The sequence below is a fragment of the Bipolaris victoriae genome (genome assembly GCF_000527765.1).
Source record: "Bipolaris victoriae FI3 unplaced genomic scaffold scaffold_32, whole genome shotgun sequence".
Classification (NCBI taxonomy): Eukaryota; Fungi; Ascomycota; class Dothideomycetes; order Pleosporales; family Pleosporaceae; genus Bipolaris; species Bipolaris victoriae.
In genome coordinates, this window is record NW_014575360.1 from 70,009 (window position 1) to 88,167 (window position 18,159).

General features: G+C 48.1%; 5 protein-coding genes across 5 annotated transcripts; 1 reads left to right on the forward strand and 4 right to left on the reverse strand.

Moving 5' to 3' along the window:
- Positions 1 to 3,004: 3,004 nt before the first annotated feature.
- COCVIDRAFT_25668 (hypothetical protein) lies at positions 3,005 to 3,442 on the reverse strand (the record flags this gene model as incomplete). Its single annotated transcript, XM_014702212.1, has 1 exon — positions 3,005 to 3,442. One exon carries the CDS (start codon positions 3,440 to 3,442, stop codon positions 3,005 to 3,007), a length of 438 nt encoding a protein of 145 aa, XP_014557698.1.
- Positions 3,443 to 4,088: 646 nt separating this feature from the next.
- COCVIDRAFT_96242 (hypothetical protein) lies at positions 4,089 to 5,000 on the reverse strand (the record flags this gene model as incomplete). The annotated part of the gene is made up of 1 exon (XM_014702245.1): positions 4,089 to 5,000. The coding sequence occupies one exon, from the start codon at positions 4,998 to 5,000 to the stop codon at positions 4,089 to 4,091; it is 912 nt and encodes a 303-aa protein (XP_014557731.1).
- Positions 5,001 to 12,084: 7,084 nt separating this feature from the next.
- COCVIDRAFT_36805 (hypothetical protein) lies at positions 12,085 to 13,093 on the reverse strand (the record flags this gene model as incomplete). The annotated part of the gene is made up of 2 exons (XM_014702246.1): positions 12,085 to 12,966; positions 13,028 to 13,093. 2 exons carry the CDS (start codon positions 13,091 to 13,093, stop codon positions 12,085 to 12,087), a joined length of 948 nt encoding a protein of 315 aa, XP_014557732.1.
- Positions 13,094 to 14,171: 1,078 nt separating this feature from the next.
- COCVIDRAFT_36806 (hypothetical protein) lies at positions 14,172 to 15,142 on the reverse strand (the record flags this gene model as incomplete). Its single annotated transcript, XM_014702247.1, has 3 exons — positions 14,172 to 14,401; positions 14,454 to 14,836; positions 15,063 to 15,142. The coding sequence occupies 3 exons, from the start codon at positions 15,140 to 15,142 to the stop codon at positions 14,172 to 14,174; spliced, it is 693 nt and encodes a 230-aa protein (XP_014557733.1).
- A 450-nt stretch (positions 15,143 to 15,592) lies between these two features.
- Positions 15,593 to 17,971, forward strand: COCVIDRAFT_96471 (hypothetical protein; the record flags this gene model as incomplete). Its single annotated transcript, XM_014702248.1, has 1 exon — positions 15,593 to 17,971. One exon carries the CDS (start codon positions 15,593 to 15,595, stop codon positions 17,969 to 17,971), a length of 2,379 nt encoding a protein of 792 aa, XP_014557734.1.
- Between the last annotated feature and the right edge of the window lie 188 nt (positions 17,972 to 18,159).

Here is an 18,159-nt window from a genome sequence, read left to right on the forward strand (position 1 = left end):
GGACGAAATGCCGCAGTGACTGCAGTCGTGGATTACATGATATCTTCGATGTTCTATTTTGAACTCGACTCTTTGCCAAGGTTTGATGGGCGTCGGTACTCTTGCGAGGGCTTTATCTACTGTTGACTTGATCTTCCTCGCGATGGACTTTACTACTTGTATTACCAGCTTGCCACAACGTCTTCGTATTTTTATATTCAAGGGAACCCAGTCCGATGCGTCAAGAGTATACCGCAAGATTATTTGCCTTTCAGAAGGCGTATCAACTTTACAGTCAACAAAAGAGACGAGGTGATCGGCATGTCGATACGTGGCATTACCTCCAAGCCACGAGAACTGAGCGGATATCCTACTACATTGGATAAGCTCATATCCAATCAGCATCTTGAGGGTCCGTTTGGAACTATAGATCATTCAGGTTTGGGACTTGAGAAGCCACTGCCAGCAATACCATGTAAGCGTGTTAGATTTGCGCAAGGTAACGAGCTCGGATCAAGGAAGCGCGCCAGAATCTTGTAGATATGCATCAGCTTTGAGTTTTGTACGATGCGAGCATCCGTACTATTCAGAATTCGGGCTTCAGACACTGTATATCAATAGGATTCTCATTCGTATAAGTAGGCTGTTACTAAGATGCTGCATTTCATGGGATTGCCCAACTCAACTATTGGAGTCTCCAGCCTGGAGAGGCTCTTCTTGGGTTATCGATGGAATTGGAAAAAGGAAATGTTCGTTCTTGGCCCTGGGCAAATGGTGGACAGCAACATCGATCAGAAAGTCTCGTCGAAAATCGATGATCAACAGGATTGAAATATCTTATCTTCACGCCTCTAACATCGCACATGGTATTTCTAGTCAAGTTTGACTTAACGAGTTCTAGAGCAAGTTTGAGGATAAGCAATGCGGACTTTATCTACTGATACGAGGTCCTTCTCCACTAGCTGCTAAAGTCAACACCAGGTGTGACACGGTGCGTGAGTAGAACCTGTCCGAGATCTTTATATCCAGCTGGTCCCTCTATTCTTCCTTTGTGTCGCAGATTGGTCCGCCAGAGGCATTGGGGCAGACCATCACGCACCCTTCCGTTTCATGTAGGGACGCCTTGTCCGTTATCTTGTCATCTGGCTCGATGCTGCTGTTATGGAGCAAGCTGAGCTCAGGATGCACTGCTTCAGGCATCATCGAAGCTTCACCGGTTGTTTTGCCCCCCTAAAGCAAGCGTACAGTAAAGAGATGTTGAAGTCGTAAACTCAGCAAGCTGGGTAAACGGTTCTGGTTGGTTCTCGGGTCGATGTATACGGTTACAAGTGCTCGTAGGGCGTTGGGGGTTTGTGCGAGTGAAACACTTCTTGCACGGGTAGCAATGAGTAGTAATGTTACGCTTGGTCTAGCTCGAGAGCTGGGTGAGCATCAAAGACAAGTGTATTGTCCAGTTGATAACTGAGGTTGAACACGAACTGTAAGAGCTCGCATTCCTAATGACTATATACTAAAGAGATACACAGAAAATCCTTTGGCTCACCGAGTTGATCGTGAGCCACCACGTGGGGTCCACCTGGCTCGACTGCCAAGGAGCGGGACAATCACGTGACTTGTAATAAACTGTGCCGTCACCGTGCCGCACGGGAGAGCCCGTGTAATTACTGCGCCAAGTGCGTCAGCATTCGAAGGGTGTCAGCATCTGGTTGGCTGGTATAAAGCAATCGTAACACCTATCAGCGCTCACTATTAAGGGTTAAAGAGGCCTGCTAACGAGTTTGCATTCGTCCTGACTATAGAAGCAGAAAGGTAGAGAGAAGAAGAGAATACGTCTCTTCTCATACGAGATATATCCTAGCGCCAAGCTAGGAGCTAGTCCTTAAGGAGCGTACGTATTTATATAAGCACGTACGTCCTCTATGTAGTCTTATATCTTAAGGGCTTAGCCCATAACACTAACTGTTACAAACGGTCTCTACGAAGACAATGCGCTAGATCCAATAGGGACGGAAGCGCGGGATGAGTATGAAACGGAAGATGCTGAGATGTGGCACGGTGAGGATTACAACCTTGGGCCCGAAGCGGACCACAACCTAATCACGTGACGGGTTAGCGGGTTAGTGACCTGCCTTGCTACTAACCCACTAACCCACTAACCACCCACATCGTGACGCATATAAGCAGGTCATTGAACATAGTTAGCATCTTCGTAGTCAAGGATACATTCTTCCTGAGCATATACTTCCTCCAATAAGTATCGTTGTCTTATGAGAGAAACTTGTCTACGCTTACTCAATCGTGATACTCTTCTACAACCATAACATCCCCACGGCTTACACCTTTAGGACTAGCTACCATAGGTAACGTAAGAACGTCCGTTACACTAACAAGATCTAGGCCCAATTAACGCTGCTTCGCAATCGTATTCAAAAGCACCAAGGATTGTCACCTACTCTAATAGTTAAGATCGTTAATCAGCTGCATAGAGGCACAGCAATACTACTACATAGGCAGACGTTGTTAGCAGCCATAGTGCTGCAGCTTAAAGCGTTAAATAAAGCAGCCTCTAAGCGCAGATCACAGAAAAAAAAGCGTGTTTAGAAGGGTAGAGACCTGTCAAAGGAAGAGGTAGAGGACTTAATAGCCCAATACGACGTTGAGGCGCAGGTTTAAGGGGAGAGTCGTAAGGGTAGAGTTCAAAGAGGTACAGGCAAGAGGGGTAAAGGGCACTGTAGGCTCTACAGAAAGATTAGTCATAATTCGCACACGTGTAAGAAAGATGTAGTAGAGGTCAGCAATTAACATTCTGTATTGTAAGCTACAGTACAGCGGTGTGGTATTGAACTGTTGCAGTTTGTAGGCCCAACAACTTGTTGGAATGGCGCGCTCGCCTAGTCGGCACACTCGCTATGCACTCACGTTAGCTTACTTATAAAGAGTTAAAATAAGAGCTGCACTTACGTTAAGAAAAAACTTGATAATACCTTTATGCATTTACGACTTAAACGTAGACTTAATTGTCCCTTTAGAAAAGAAGCTTCCAGGCTGCCTGAGCTGTAAGTCCTGCTACTGCGAAGGAGCTTGCAAGCCAGACTGGGAAGCGGACGCTAGGGTTGTTGGTAGAAACGTGGATAAGACTGTGTACCACTCTCAGACCTACATACGCCCACGCCAACCCAACCGTGCGCTTGTCCTTGACGTCCAAAAGACTCAAGCCGAGAACGACGGCATAAAATTGAGTGGGTTGTTCTAAGAGATTGTTGAAGTTGTCAGCCGGCCATTGGACGAAAGCTGGCAATTTCTCGGCTTTCTGCTTCTTGACAGTTGCTGGATCGAACGTAACACCATATTTCGAAAGAGCGGGAATTCTGCGTTTGTACAACAGAACTTCAATGGCGAAAGTCCAGACGTTGAGGCCGACGAGGGGCCCGAGGAGAGGCTTGTTGGTCAGGAGAGCGGACATTGCGGGCGTTGGGATTCGGCGAGGGACAAAAACGTATGGGATCGTTATTTTGGAATGTAGAGGAATTAGAAGCCTTGATGCCGGAGATGTGTTGGTGTGAAAAGTGCGAATATATAGGCTCGCTTTCTGGTGCGTCATTACAACGCGGGAACGGCCCGACTTCAATCTTTGTCTGATGACAAATTGGTGGCTCTGATCTGCGGAACTGGGATTTTTTCCCTGGTTCAGGGAACACGAGTTTCAGATGTAACCATTTTCGTTCACGTATACCCAAGCTAGTCCATGCTCAGTTCTGTAGTGTTGTGTACAGTCAGCACAGAAGTCATTGCAATTGCAATTTACCGCCACCATCAATGTTGAGATTTACCATGAAGACGCTCCAAAATAATTCATTCAGCTGTAGCAGGGCAGAATGCATGAAGCTGAGCGCTGCGTTGGGTTGGTGACGTCAAACGCGCGGAGGTGTTCCGAAAAACCTGTACACACAGGCTACCTGGGTCCGAGGAATCTTCGGCATACTAGACAACCTCTTACTCGTATACTAGTTACCAAAACTAAATCTCATGGTAGATTGAAGCTTGATCATAGAATCATAGTATTAGAGGATAAGTTGTTCATTAAGGTCTAGTTATGTTGCCATATCTTGTTATCTTCTCAAATAATCTTTGACGGTTTCGCACGTAATTCCCCTCTTGTAGTTGATTGTCTGCTCAATTGGCCAAGCAACCCCGCGTCCAGCTGCAAACACGCAGTAATACTTCTTCAGATGATTCACAGGATCTTTTTCTAGTCTTTCTTGCAATAGCTCGAGGCTCCAACGCTCGCGCTTGACCTTGCGCCCCTCGGCCCTCTCTACCTCATCCGCCAATCGCCCGTACGATATTGTTTCGCCCGCAACATAGACAATGCCTGATGTAGTCTTATCAGGGCACCAAAGGACCTCAGCCACGATGCGGCCAATGTCCATGACTGAAGTGACCGTCACCTCGGTGGTCCAGTCATTCAGCGCATGGACGACGGAGTTCGTCCTATCGACAATGTTGAAGTCTCTGTCGAAGAGATAATCCAGAAACATGCCAGTCGAGAATATAGTCCAATCAGTCTTTTGCTGCCCCCTAAGCAGGGCGCGGACCTCGAGCTGTTCATCGAAGAGGTCTTGCGCGCTTCCGTGACCAATAGCCTCAAAGTCGAGGCCAAATTGCCAGGGAAAGAACCGTGGTGTTTCGGCTGCGAGCACCATTTGCGCGATACGCCGCTGCGTGCCTCTTGGGAGCCACATGCCAGTGCAGATGATGATAGTGTGGAATGATCGGAAAGTTGAGACAAGGTCCTCGACAGAGTCCGATACGACATCTCCAGGGACGAGGTTGATGCCCAAATTGCGATACTGAGATACCTGAGTTTGTTTCGCTGAGTCTTGTGAGGTGATGGTTCCCTGTCGTAGGAGGAGAGACACAGGTATTCCGTTTCTCGAAGGGTGTGATACAATGCTGCTTACGACGGCTTGGCCGAGCTCGCCAGCTCCGACGATGAGAACGCCGCTCCTCTCAGTGCTCATGGTGAACTCGCAAGACAGGTAGAGTAGAGGTTGATTTGTATGGTAGAGAGTGCAGAGAACAACGGGAACAGCCTTCAGGGGAACATAGGCAGTATGAGTGAACAACATGCATAGCGGAACCTGTGCCTCTTTTATGTTCATTCAGTCGGCGCAATTGGGGAAGTTTGCCGGCTCGCTGAGTTACCATCGAGTTGTATTATTGTACACTTACAAGTATTGTACCTCGCACACCTTGGGCTCATCACACTGAGATCAAAGGAAGAATTTCTTCTCGGTCGTGACCAATATTAAAAGTCATGATCACTACTTGTTTGCCGCTTCAAAGTCCTGAGCGGAGGAGCTGTTAATTCTATGATCCGATATGCCGTCGCTTTAGCGAGTGCATTTAATGGACATCTGCGTTGTTGAGGTGTCGCCTTCTGAAGGGTTGGAAAGCAACTTTGGAACATAACAGAAATAATGGGCGGGGTAAGGGGGCCTTTTCGAGTAGCCTGTCAGTCGGCCAAGGGGACCTAGCTTGTGCGCTAGGGGAAAATTCGTTCTAAGCCCGCAAAAAATCAAAGTTTCGGACATAGCATAGACGCCGATGGACATTGAGCTATGACGACACAAGCCAAAACTCCCGTAGGCACAACAAAACCATCGATATCCATGACTAATTTTCGGCTCTTACACTTTGCGAAAGCCGAATGTGACGGATTTTTCTCTTAGCTAAACTCCGTTAACTTGCCCGTAATGCTCCTGTGCTATCGAAGCATGCGGATATGTTGTCTAAAATGGGGCTGTCGTGTACGCCACGGGCTGGCCTAAGCATTATTGCGCACTCTCCCAAAGTGTATAAAATAGGTAGGCCCCTATATGGTACAGATGGAGATACAATCATAGCACTCCAAATTATCTCCTCAGCTCCGAGCGGACCTTTTGTTATTACAAGACAAGCGTGCGGACGCCGGCCACAGAAGCCAGAGGGGAGATTTCATTGGAGCACTATACGCGGACCAAGACATCCACCATTAAACTCCGCAAGCAATCTCTGCTACTTATCTGGGCCGGAAGAGGCGATGCCACAATCACCGTCAACACCTGTATCGATGCTGTTACGTTGCCCGACGCACACCTCGACAAGCACTCCCGTGCATGACCGCGACTTGGCTCTGTCAAGTAAGTTCGAAGATGGATGTGGTCCGGAGCTGGCGCCGACCAAGTCTGTCACGCAAAGAATGTCGCTCGTGTACGAGATTCTATTTGTTAGCCTGCTCTGTTCTGTTCATCTCGATGTGTGCATTCATCATTGGTAGCATCATCACTGCAACCATTCCCCCTGGCCAAACCTATTGGGCTCAGACTTTTGTAGTCTCACTGGTCATTCCATGGGGCATGGACATGAGTTTTCCAGCTGGCACGCTCATTATGAGCAATGCAATGGAAAAACATCACTAGGGTATGGCTGCGAGTTTGGTTAATACTATTGTCAACTATAGCATTAGTATTGGTGTTGGTATTGCGGGTACTGTTGAGATGCACATTAACAATGGTGGTCAGACAAAAGAAGACGAGCTCAAAGGTTATCGTGGTGCGATGTATTTGGGACTTGGCTTTGGAGTCTCGGGGCTCGTTACAAGTCTGTTTTTCCTGCTCAACGCGAGGCTGCATGAGAAGCGGAGTTCGACCAAGAACTAAACCGTGGTCAAATAATGAAACAATTTACATATGCGAAGCACCAGGAACCAAGACATGAATCTTCTCTCCGAAGCCTGGACCTGGTGTGAAATCACCGGTAGCCATTCAAAGCAGTCAACAGGTGCGCAAAATTGCAAACATGGGCGTTTAGGCCCATAGGTCAAATATTATGACGATACTACAACTGCAACATGGAGCCAATGTGCTCTTGTGGAACCATGTCAAGATTAAGCGTTCTGCAGTGGTTTTAACCAATCTGCAGATGGAAACATCTTTACGATGGCTTTTCTTGGCCGAGCCTCGTGGGCATTGTTGGGGGCATTGATCCTGGTCGCGACATTGTTACGCGAAGTAGACGAAAGGAAAGAGAAGTTAAATCCGCGGCCGAAAGGCAGCATCAAAATGTAGTCGATGGCTTTGCCATGCAGCGAGATCCGAAGGGTCAGATAGTGCGAGCTGGTGTGGAGAGAAGGTCTTTAACGTATCCAATCATCTCAATCTATCAGCGTAGCGGAGATATCGGATGCTTTGCGGAATTCGGTATAGACATGCCTGGCGACAGTCTTTAGCGTGTCTGTCGAGTTCGTTCGAATATGGCCATAGCAGATGCTAAATGAGCGTTGTCTTTGTGCGTTAGCTTTAGCCGCCTCTTGTCATCTGTAACTTACAGAAATGTGTCGTAGGAAACACGAGTGGATAATCTACGTACGATGGCCACCACACTGGCCGGAAAACATCGCGATAATCGTAATACATAGGAGCTAACTTGCCTAGCCAGCTGCTTACTAGAGTCGAGAGAAGTTTCTTTTCTGTAAACATGAACTTGTGGAAACCCCGCACTCTACGCATCGCAGGAAGCTGTTGCGGCGGATCTTCGGGAGCAGGTACAAATTTAGAGGGAGGTGTATTTGTGCCTTCTGGTAATGTACTCCCGCCGAGCGATTGAGCTTTCACCTTCATTGGTGGCCCTTGATCGCTCATACAAAGACCCTATGGCAAGTTTGCATGCACAAATGATGTCTGGAACTAAAGCTGCGGATCTCTACTATTTTCCCCTGTAAAGAATAAGATTTAGAGCAGTGTCCTTATTCTTCTCAGGAGGGCTAGGGTTCAAGAGCTTCCCTACTGAGACTCGACAAGGCTTATAAGGGCGGCTAGTAGCGGCAGATAGATAACATAAGGCAAACATCTTCGCTGGATACACTAGTAAATGCTTGAATCTAGAGAGTGGTTTATAAAAAGATGCTTTAAGGCTATTTGTTGTACAAATAATCTAGAGTAGTCTATAAGGTAGCAGTAGGGGAACGCTTTGGGCCTTTCTTGCAGTATCAGCGAAGATAGACAGGGAGCAATAGGCTAAGATTGCATTGCTCTAACCTACTTGTTACTTTTTAGCAGCCTTGGTTTGCTGAGTCTCTAGAAAATTCAATACCTTAATTTGCCCTTCTAACCTCGTAACATCCGCAGCAGTATGTCCCTTATAGTTCTTAATGTGCAGATCTGCATCCTACAAGACTAGAAGCTGTACTACATTAAGACAACTATAGCTTGCAGTTTATATTAATGCTGTACAACTATAACTATCCTAGCAGTTAACTTGTACACAACAAGTTAATAGAAGAGTTTCTACTGTTGCTACAGAACAGACGAAGAGTGACCACAGTAATAGCGTCCAGGGATTAATATTAACGTTGTCTACGCTGCTGCAACCATACTCTAACAACAAGCGCAGCGTGTTAGTATGTCCACCTTAATATACCCAAGAGATAGCATTACGCATGTCTCTATCCTTAGTGCTTTTGTTAACACCTATTTGTTATAGGCTAGGCCCTAGAGATATAAGACTACATACAAGGCGTACCTTATATATAAGCACGTACGCTACTTGAGAACTAGCCCCTAGCTTAGCACTAGGATATATCTCGCACGAGAAGAGATATACTCTCTTCTTCTCTCTATCTTTCTACTTCTATAGTTAGGACGAATATAAACTCGTTAGTAGGCCTCTTTAACCCTTAATACTATTTTATGTATCAAAGTAATAACTACCTCGCTTTGCCTATTACCTACAGCCTACAACAGTAGAGAGCAACCTTAAACATTCTTAAGATTTAAGTTAACCAAGGAATGCTTTAGCAGAATCTTTAAAGCTTGCCTAGAGCCCTCCTCTGCAGCCTAAGATAGCACCAACTGTCTAGATTTATTAACTTGGTTAACATTAACTAACAGTTGCTTTAATATCAACTGTATAATGCTTGCGAAGTCCCCTTGCACAGCCTAGAAGAGCAGAGTCTAGTGCATGTTGTCCTAATCGTCTAGCTTAAACGCCCCTTGTTTCAGCAGGGCATTGACAATCTCTAAATGCCTGTTTGTCGCTGTAAACAACAGTGCTAATCTTCTAGATCTACCTCTAAAATTAGTTTCTATACTTAGCTTATCAAGAAGTATTTGGACAATATCTAAATACCCATACTGCGCTAATATAGTTAAGGGTGTTTATTATTTAATACTAATGCTGTTTAGATTTACCCTGTGCTCAAGTAACAGCTTTATACAATTAGGGGAGGACATTCTCGCTACCTAGAATAAAGCCTGGACCTTTGTCTCACTTCTGAGACGTGCTTTTTCTAGGACCTTAGCACGTAATAAGGTTAAGTTAAAGAACGCAGCTACCTTAATAGTTTTAAAAGTATCTAGGAATGAGTACTTAATATTGTTTTTGATCTAGTAGAATTTTAGCTAGTTAATTAAGGCGCAGCTAGAGCTCGCTGTTAGCTGGCAGATAGCATCCTGCATAGACTTTAGAGCAGCATCTTCACAGAGCAAACAATACTCTGCCCAGATTGCAGAGTAATCAAAGAATTCAAATCTCTGTGCAATTAGCGCGCATTGTGCCTCTTCCAATTCCTATAATTCCCTAAAGAAGCTGTCAAGGCCAAGATAATTGTCTAGACTGAGGGTGCCGTCCCAGTCCGTCTCCTCATTATCTATAGAGGGTAAGATACGAGATGAATTGGGCGAACTGCTTTCAACGCTCGTCTTTTCTGGTGCAAATAGATCTGTCTTAAACTTATCTATTAGAAGGTATTGTATGCATAATTGGGACATGTCGATCGCTGCATTTAATAAGGAGACCGCCAGATTTTGTACTAACTTGTCTGTAGAGTAGAGTTCTTGGTTAGTAAGGTATTTCTTAGTAGACTAGTGTATAAGTAAGACAATAGGATCGTCGTTTAAATTACAATCTAGCTGTTTAATGCAGACGAAGGACCCTATAATGTCTTGTAGCGTTAAGTGTATAGATAGTTGTAGGTTATCTACCAAATCAGCAATAGACTTATGCTACTAATCAATAGTAAAGGTAGTGTTTAATTCTGTTAACGTCAAGTGTCTTAAAGCTCTAATAAGCAAGCGCAGAAACTTTCAAGCGTCTTCTTAATCCTCAAGTAGAATAACACTCAGGAACTTGCTATAAGTAGCCTTAAGGTTTTAAGGAAATGTGTTAATAATTTTCTCAAAGTCTCTCTTTAATGCCCTTGGGCTTCTTTCAAGACTTTGAAGTATCATGCTCAACAAGAGAAAACTCTGGTCAGACTTTATGTAAAGCCTTTCTTCAAGATATTGCTTAATCTCGTCGTCGCACTGGAATTTATTCGCAATTTCGCCAATCCTGCTTCGAATGACCAACCTCACGTCATCGCCGACCACGACTTGGTTTTGCTCGATCGGTAGTCTGTTTTCCATCATCTCCGTGAGATGATGCGAATTATCAAGCGAAGGGCGGCTGGTAATCAGAAACTTGATGCAGTTGCGGTCTCGTTGATATGTTTTCTTGCGCTCGTTTACCAACTGATTCACGGCCTTAAGGAAGCTATTGCGGGTCCTGATTTCACACACGTCAATTGCATCCACTATGACTCCGACAGTGCCCGGTGTCGATTCAGCAACTACTTTCAAAAAGAGCCCCCAAAGCGCGGGAAATGAGGTTGCGAGACTGGGCCCATCCAGTTCGAATCGACTCTTTACGTGCCTGATGAGCTTTCGATGTTGTTTTACGATCTGGTAAAGAATGCCTCGAAGTATGGCGTTCTCGCTGCGCTTTGATTTTGTCGTCGCAGAAAAAGAAGAAGACTTTAGGTTTGGGGCCGGTAGCCTCATTCAGTCTTAGATGATCGGTCAAATAAGCCGAGATCATCGTTTTGCCATAGCCCGGTTCGCCTGTGATCCAGAGTAATCTTGTTTCCTTGGCTCCTAGCCAGGCCAGATATGCAGGGTGCTTGAGAACCCAGCTGCAGGTGCCTTGTACAGGCCTCGGTAATTGTGCTTTGTATTCTGTGAGATAGATGGAGTTGAGAAGAACCATGCAGGATTTCTCTGTTTCGCTCAAAGCTGATATTGCTTAGCAAGGGTTTTTGTCGTGTCCTTATCATCATTACATATACTGATTAGAAGACAAGTGATCCGCTTTTGTTGCCACCTCTTTGCCCAAGAGAGCTATTTTGGCTAACCGCTTGAGGGCCGTCAAGACGTGTTGATACCCTCCATCTGTTGCATCTCCAAAACGGCACATAGTTCTGTGGTTTGCGTTAAGTGGTATGATCTCCTCGCCGGGTATCTGCATGATGGCGGAATGTTCATCAACGACCTATATTAGGAGACGGGTTAGCCATTGGTGCGTGGGGAAGCAAGCTCTGTGGACAAATGTACCAGTTTAGAGAGCCCAGGCATTCTTTCTCTCTCAAAGAAGGTCACGATCTCCAAGTCTCTCAGACAGTTTCGGGAGGAGACCGCGAGGTCACTCAGCGTTTGAGAATTGGATCCCAAAGTGGTGAGAAGGTCATCTCTTACTGTCCCAGCCAAGCCAGCAGTTTGTGATGCTCGCAAACACATATTGACTACTCTTGCGACGACTTTACCAATATTGGCTCCTTCGGAGCCACGATGTGGAGTTCCGAAGAAGATAATAGCTGAAGTGGCATTGAGTATGTCGGCATACTGGCGATCATCCTCATGCGCCAGGACAAGAGCCTCGAGAGAGATCAGAATTGCATCGCCCCAGTATTATCAAGTTGCTCACCTGCTTACAGACTATACCTTCGAAACTATGACAGATGAATATGATTGGACGCTCTCTGCATCCCGGGATGGCTTTGAGGTAGACTAAGAGTTCTCGGGAGTAGTCTCGCAATGTGGCTACGGAATTGCTACAGAATAGTTCAGATGGATACCCGTAGGTGAATACCCGGGAGCCAGGAAGTAGTACACTTTGGGGTGTGGGCTTCCATTTTTTTCTGAGAAAAATTATCAGATTCGCCATACGCCAAACAGATGCAAGCATTTAAGTCATCATATATTCTCATCTATGCATATTTATCTCCCTACATCGTACATGCCTATACGATATTTACTTCCTAAACAATGTATTCCCTGAGCCCACCAGCGGGTTGGGCTGGAACTCCATATCGGAGCCATTCGCAAAAAGCGGCGTGGTATCATCATCTACCTTACTCTTCGGCTTGAGTTCCTCTCCTCTCGCAATCTCCACAGTACTAATAATTGGCAGCACAAGTAGCAGCAACGGAAGCAACTGCCCAAAACTCCAGTTGCCCTCGCTGGGCCCAACAAGATGAATAGCCTCTGGAGGCGAGCCAAACGCCTGTGACTCAAGGACTACCCGTGTCGTTGCGCCGATACCCATTGCAAGACACGCAAAGAGTCCAATGACTTGCACGGTCTTGAGCCAGCGCGGGTTAGACCGATTGTGTAGATACCAAGTTGCGAATCCAAACGTAATAACCTGGCCGGCGATAACAGCAATGGTGCCCGCGATACTCAGTGCAGCGTTGTCAGACGACCCCTTGCTCTCCACATGCCAGACACACGCGATAGGGAGTCTGGGCGACATATTCTTCATGACGGTCTGCAAGATGAAGATACCAGAGAGGATCCCAAGCGACATGTTGACGAACATGAGAAACTGTCGTATCCAGCGGAGCACCCAATCGCGCTTGAAGTCGTTGACGAGGGCGAGCAGCGTGGCAAGATTTGTCGCAGTGGAGAGTAACGACAAGAGCCAGATGATGAAGAAGTGGTAGGGCACCATTGTGTTCATTTTGGCCAGCCCGACGGATTGGATGCCGATGCCGGTGAGGATCTGCTGGTCTGAGAAGGATTGCAGCAGCTTGCGCGATATCGGTGCCGATGTGGATTTTCGGAGGCCGAGCAGGATGATGGTGGCGGAGAGGAGGATAGAGAGGACGTTTGTGATTATGAAGGATAAGAGGGTCTATGAGTGAGTGTTAGTTGGACGTGGATTGATGCGAAAGGGAAGAATGGAAGTTGCTTACGCCTGCGCCCGCAACTCCAGCATCCGTGTTGGTAGTATCCGGGATTTTCGAGCAGTCCAGCGACATTGTGGCTTTGTGTTCTGTGCGTTTCCCTTCTCTTGTTGTTTCTTGACTCTACTTTTGCCTCTCGTATCCAGGAGAGCAAGTCGTAAGGAACGACCGGATCGCAGTCGCAGTGCTATAAACAAGTGCAGTCTCAAATAGACACGCGCGCGTTGATTGGTGTCCTGCAAATAACGATGCGATGTCGTCAAGAGCCACCAACAAAGAGAAAAGAGTGTGGAAAGAGCGTAAGATGGAGCAACGGTGGTGAAAGGAACATGCCCAAAGCCGCTATACACCACCAGAGAGCGCACAGCCTCGTCCTATGTCATCATCAAGCGCCAGGGTCGTATATCTCAATCTAAATCAAGTCACATTGGCGAGCGTGCAATGCCATCAAGGCCAGGGGTTAATGATCGGCGCTGTGAAACAAGGCAGCACCACAGCCAACAGTTGGCCTGTGGCTACTACGATCCGTGGCGCGAGAGCGCTTAACATGCGACATGGGGTGATTGGGCGAAACGCTCAGACAGGCCAGTCAGAATGGACATACGCAGTACAGCACTTGGCCAAGAAGACAGTAGGAGGCTGGAAGCATGCACACATACAATGTGGATAGAAAAAGACATGCGCATCTAGAATCAGGTAGCGGCCGTTGTGCATACAGGGTCCAACTGCCGGCAGCACTAAGCCTTGAAGAGCTAGCACGCATCCCGAATTAGACATTGGCTATCCTTGTTTCTGCATCCCACACTGTGCAGTCAAATACCGTCCTCTAGACTACAGCATATGTAGTATATGTAGCAACTCAGATCTTGCGATGGACAGCAAAGGAACCAAGTCCTTGTAATCATGCCAAGGATACGGAAATTGATCGATCAGATGATCAACACATAACCAATCCCATCACAAGTGCAAGTCTGTGGCAAAATTCATGTCCTTGTCCCGCAGTGGGAAGTGGTATCTCTACCATGTCGTTATTTTGGCTCTCGTCTAGCGACTGCTCATAAAGACATCAAACCGTGAACCGAGCCCAAATCCTACCGTCATGATCATGCATACTCTTCGTCAAATAGTCATCAAAGCACCTAGCGGCAGTCGTCTACAACTTCTGCATGGCAACAATGTCGGTGGACTGAACGTGGTCCTCAAACTCCTCAATCTGTTGCTGGAGCTCGTCTAGCGAGACCTTCTCGTCCTCGACGACCAAGTTGATCTGGAGCTTCTTGATACCGAAACCGACAGCAACCAACTTGGAGGCACCCCAGACAAGACCGTCCTTCTCAATGGAGAGAACGTTGGCCTTGAGCTCGTCCATGTTTGTCTCGTCATCTACAACTTGTCAGCGCCGTCAATGGCAAAAAGGGCACCGTCAGAAACTTACCCCATGGCTTAACGTCAAGGGTGACAATGGACTTGGCAGCAGGCTTGGTCTTGCCGGCCTTCTTCTTGTTGTACTCGGCCAGACGTTCCTCCTTGATCCTGGCGGCCTCGGCATCCTCCTCCTCGTCGTCACTGCCGAACAAGTCGATGTCCTCGTCATCCTCAGCCTCCTTCTCAGGGGCCTTGGCGGGGTTCAGGGGCAGCTCTGAAGACTCGGGGCCGTAGGCAGTGAACTCCTTGGTTGGGTCGCCAGGGAGCGAGTCGAACTCACCCTGGAAGGTGAGGATGTGGTTGTACCAGCGCCATGCGTATGGGTACTTCTCGGGGGCAGGAATCTCCTTGATTTGCTGGAAGACCTTGACATCGGCCTGCGATGGGGAGTAGCTGTGGCATGTTAGTCGATGACTCGCCAATGCCGTCTGAGAGCAATGCAGCAGAAACAACAACTAGATCAGAGGTGCGACAAGCGCTTGGGTTTGTATTCAGATAGCGGGGTCTTAAGCCGCCTCATTAACACGGACCAAATGTTCTCATCATTCGAGTGGTGGGCAGGGATGGAAGGCGATGCAGAGGGAAAGTACACAGTGTGCATGGTGGGGTAGCAACTTACCCAACAATGTAGGAGCGCGTCCTCACATAGCTGTTGAGGAGGGTCAAGCCCGCATCGGAAACGAGGTCGGTGAAGCCCATGTTTGCAGGAATGAAATGTGCGTATTGGGAGGAAAGAATCGAAGAGTTGTGGTTGAAGGAGGAGTCAAAGTTTTTTTACAGCCTGGGGCTGGGAGGAGATTGCTTTCGGACGCACGGCCCCGCGCTAGTACGTGCTCGACCACGATCGAGGGGCACATCCTTCACCATGCTCGCATAACCGCTCGTGGCCTCTTATGCACCTCGGCCCTTAGTGCTGTCGTCACCCCCGCCTCATGTTTTTTCCCTCTGCCCTTGGGCTTTGTCTGTAGAACTCGTGCCGTCGTTGGCCTGGCCCGCCGCTGCTAGACGTGGAAGCTCATCGAACCACCGCGCATTTTCGCCCTCGCCCTCGCCTGAGCTCGCGCCATCCATTGACCAATACTATATTATGCCATCTCCATCTGCCTCCCAATTGAGCTTGCTCGTATTCTGAAATCCATACATGTCAAAATGCTGACCAGTAGAGCACGAATAGCCGCAAGGCGCATCGCGTCCCCCTCCTCCATCGCACGGCCACTTCCCCTTCGCACTTCGCCGCCATTATGCCTCAACACATCGGTGGCCTTGCCGCCCCAGCAACACAGGATCCTGAGGCCGCTGGTGTCTTGCCGGGGGTATGCGAACGGGGGTCGGCCGCATCCTCCTGGTGGCACACATCGCATGAACCTTGGTGGTGAGCCGGAGAAGCCTGCGTTGGAGCAGTACGGAATAGACCTCACACAGCGCGCGCGCGATGGCAAGTTAGATCCCGTTATAGGGCGAGATGGCGAGATACAGCGCACAATCCAGATTTTATCGCGACGAACCAAGAACAACCCAGTCTTGATCGGAAAGGCTGGAACAGGAAAGACAGCTATTCTCGAAGGTCTAGCCCAGCGCATTGTTAAGGGGGATGTGCCTGAATCGATACAAGAGAAACGCGTCATCTCCCTTGATCTCGGCTCTCTCATCGCTGGTGCAAAATTCCGAGGCGATTTCGAAGAGAGATTGAAGAGTGTGTTGAAGGAGGTCGAGGAGGCCAACAAGGGCGTCATTCTGTTCGTGGACGAATTACACACCCTGTTGGGCTTGGGCAAGGCAGAGGGTAGTATCGATGCCAGCAATCTCTTGAAGCCTGCGCTTAGCCGCGGAGAGCTGCAGCTTTGCGGAGCAACCACCCTTAATGAATACCGCCAGATCGAAAAAGACGCAGCGCTGGCAAGACGATTCCAGCCTATCATTGTTGGCGAACCCACGGTTCAAGACACAATCTCCATACTTCGTGGCATCAAGGAGCGATACGAGGTCCATCACGGTGTGCGCATCACCGACAACGCTTTGGTCGCCGCCGCTTCCTACAGCAATCGATACATCACCGACCGTTTCCTGCCTGACAAAGCAATTGACCTGGTAGACGAGGCTGCTAGTGCGCTACGTCTGCAGCAAGAGAGCAAGCCAGATGCAATCCAGGAGCTGGATCGCCAGATCATGACTATTCAGATCGAGCTAGAGTCACTCCGCAAGGAGACGGACATCGCTAGCAAGGAGCGACGGGAGCGCCTTGAGGAGACGCTCAAACAAAAGCAAGAAGAAGTAAAGGTGCTGACTGAGAAGTGGGAGAAGGAGCGAGCAGAGCTCGAAGCTATCAAGAACGCACAAGAGAATCTCGAGCGTGCAAAGCTTGAACTCGAACAAGCCCGCCGCGAAGGAAACTTTGCCAAAGCTGGTGAACTGCAATACAGCAGGATCCCAGAGCTGGAACAAAAACTTCCCAGAGACGAGGAAGTGACTGCAGGAGCCAGCCGCCAGGGCTCCTTGTTACACGATTCCGTTACTGCGGACGACATTGCATCTGTTGTCTCCCGGACAACTGGCATTCCACTATCCAAGCTCAATTCCGGAGAAAGCGAAAAGCTCATACACATGGAGGACACCTTGCGCCAATACGTCAAGGGCCAGGACGAGGCCTTGACATCTGTTGCAAATGCGATCCGTCTTCAGAGAGCTGGACTGTCTGGCGAGAACAGGCCTATTGCATCCTTTATGATGCTGGGACCAACGGGTGTAGGAAAGACCGAGGTTTGCAAGAGACTCGCAGAATATCTGTTCAGCACACCGCAAGCTGTAATTCGTTTCGACATGAGCGAATTCAGTGAGAAGCACACTGTGTCGCGTCTTATTGGGTCTCCTGCCGGCTATGTTGGGTATGAGGATGCTGGCCAGCTTACTGAAGCTGTGCGACGAAAGCCATACGCCGTTCTCCTCTTCGATGAGTGGGAGAAGGCCCACAAGGATATATCGACCTTGCTCCTCCAAGTCCTCGACGAGGGTTTCCTGACGGATGCACAGGGCCACAAGGTGGACTTCCGCAACACCATCATTGTCATGACATCTAACCTTGGGGCTGACATCATTGTTGGTGACGATGCCATTCACTCCGTCAACAAGGACTCAAGCGAGATCTCACCCGCAGTGCGCAGCGCCGTCATGGATGTTGTTGCTGCTACATACCCACCTGAGTTCCTTAACCGCCTCGATGAATTCATCATTTTCCGCCGTCTATCTCGAGAAGCGCTTAGAGACATTGTCGATATACGTCTGAAAGAGCTTCAGCAGCGACTAGATGACCGTAGGATTGTTCTCGAGTGCCCAGACGAGGCCAAACAATGGCTATGCGACCGAGGGTACGATCCAAAGTTTGGTGCACGACCCTTGAACAGACTGATTGCTAGAGAGATTGGCAACAGTCTAGCAGACAAGTTGATCCGTGGTGAGATTCGCAGTGGTGACAAGGCCATCGTCTCGATCAAAGAAAGTGGTGCAGGCCTTGCGGTCTCTGCCGCGGCATGATGCTGTATGACTAACGACGACATGATTGTAAAACAGACTCCAGAAGGACCATTGCATGTATATGGTGTAGCATAATCGGCGTTTGTAGGTAAAAATCTCTTTTCTCTGTAGATTGCAATAATGACAATGATACCCTGCTCAAAGTTGTGTTCTTGTACGTCGCGAGAGGCAGGCGTGCTTCCGCTCCT